Raw genomic sequence first — 2,107 nt, 5'->3', positions numbered from 1 at the left:
TTTCTATAGGGTTTTCTTGGCTATCATCTTACAGCAGCGCACTGTCAGGCCTTTCTTCTGCAGCACTGCTGGGTAAGTGAGCAATCAAGCACAAACCACCTAAAGTGTGCTATATTTACTCTCAGAGGTCAATTTCCAAGGATGAGGAATGTGCCTTGAACATCTATTATTTCACTTTTGTGAAATACTTACATATTTTTCTAAATCCTTATGTTTGTTTTTCAATGATGCTGGAATCTCTTAGAAAGACTGCAGTTTTAGGCTGGTGAATTTTTCATGTCATAAAAGAATTGTTTACATGAGTACAAAATTAAAATGCAGAGTAATTCTAAATTGTTCTATGGACCTCCCCACAGTTCATCCTGAAGGGGTCATGCTTGCAAAATATTTTGAGCATGTTGTTCTTACTGAAAAATGAGATTAGAACTCCCAGTACCCATTTCCTAAAATGGCAAATTCTCTGGGGTTTAACATACCCTTTTCGAAGGAGCTCTGGTGGTCTGCAGTTCAAAACCACCGGCTGCTCCTCAGGAGAAAGACAAGGCTTTCTACTCTCATAATCAATTACAGTCTTGGAAACTCAAGGGGGGGAAGTTCTACCCTGTCCAAGAGGGTCGCTATGAGTTGCCATCAATTGGATAGCAGTGGGTTTGATCTGACTTGATTTTGTGCTTAAATATGTTCAATGGTTTGGAATATTCATTAAACTTTTGACATAAAGATTACCAAAAGCCTTTTGCCATCAAGCCATTTTTGACTCACAGGTGAGCCTGTAGGGTAGAGTAGCACTGCCCCATAAGGCTTCCATGACTAGAAACAAACTGCCACGTTTTGATCCCATGGAGCAACTGGTGGGATAGAACCACCAACTTTTCAGTTAATGGGCCAGTTCTTTAACTACAATGCCATCAGCACTTGTCCATAAAGATCACAGCCAAGGAAACGGAGTTCTACTATTTCCTATAGGGTTACTATGAGTTGAAATCAATTTGACAGTATGCAAAAACAATGTTTCTAGATATTAGAGGTACAATAAGAAAGCCTATCAAGTGATCAGTCCTGATGGCATAGTGGGTTACACACTGGGTTGCTAACCACAAGGTCCTTAGTTCAAAACCATCAGCCTCTCCATGGGAGAAATATGAGGCTCCCATCGATATTTACTGCCTTGGAAACCCTATACAGAGTCAGAATTGACTGGATAGCATGATTTTTTGTGTGTTTGGTTTTTAAATCAAATAATCAGAAGAACACAGGGCATTGTAGAACGGCTTAGAGGTAGAAGCAGGGCTTAGAATAGTAGCAGAATTATCCAGGATATTAATAAAGGTTAACACTCTGAGTAAGACTTTCAGTAACAATTTTTGGGTTTACTGAAAGGAGATGCTTCACATACTTAAAGCTACCAGGGATAAAAACATACCTAGTTTTGTTATCGGTATCTTCACTATCCGAATCTTCAGCACTTCTGTACTTGTCAGGATCCGGAAGCGTGCTGGGATCAAACCCATCATCATCATCATCATCACTCCAATCCAGAAAGGCTTCCTCTTCCTCTTTGTCCTACGAAAACACAACAGGAAATGTGGTTTTTGAAGTCAATTGATGAAACATCAGGTCTAATTTCTCTAATGGAGATCCTCAAAGTAGAAGGCTTCTATTCTGATAAAAGATCGTGGCTTCTTAATCTTTATTTCAGAACTACAATCATATGCAGATAGAAAGGAAAGAAATTTATCATTTCAAAATGAAATAAAATGTGATGCAGAAACTAAATCACTATTAAGTGTCTAAAACTCAATACAGGGAAAGGTTGTCCATTTTCATACTCTCATGTAACTCAATCACGAAAGAAATATACAATAAAGTTGTTTTAGTGTTCCTGTCCACACGCATAAGCTTCAAAGCTACCAAAAATATTACCTAGAAATATGTTAAAGACTGAAGAGAGTATAATAGCATCTGTCTATTTCATCACCACAATTGTCTCTAAGTCGCTTTTACTAAGGGCTTTTTAAACAGTTGAATTTCAAGTAGGAAGACTGGGAAAGGAGGAGAATCCAGGATGGGAAGGAAGAGTAAGAAAAGGAACCTGAGAATCAATATG

The 2,107-nt window shown here is 38.3% G+C and overlaps 1 protein-coding gene across 1 annotated transcript in view; it reads right to left on the bottom strand.

Annotated features, from left to right (window-relative positions):
- Positions 1-2,107, bottom strand: part of DDX10 (DEAD-box helicase 10) — a 279,004-nt gene that overhangs the window by 24,238 nt on the left and 252,659 nt on the right. The window contains 1 exon segment of the mRNA XM_004709048.2: positions 1,424-1,563. Within this exon segment, the coding sequence (XP_004709105.1) occupies positions 1,424-1,563 (140 nt within the window).

Source organism: Echinops telfairi, unplaced genomic scaffold, assembly GCF_000313985.2.
Source record: "Echinops telfairi isolate 266 unplaced genomic scaffold, ASM31398v2 ScPeMD7_7421;HRSCAF=8459, whole genome shotgun sequence".
NCBI classification, from domain to species: domain Eukaryota; kingdom Metazoa; phylum Chordata; class Mammalia; order Afrosoricida; family Tenrecidae; genus Echinops; species Echinops telfairi.
The sequence above is the reverse complement of the archived record's forward strand: the minus strand, read 5'-3'. Positions and strand labels throughout refer to the sequence as shown.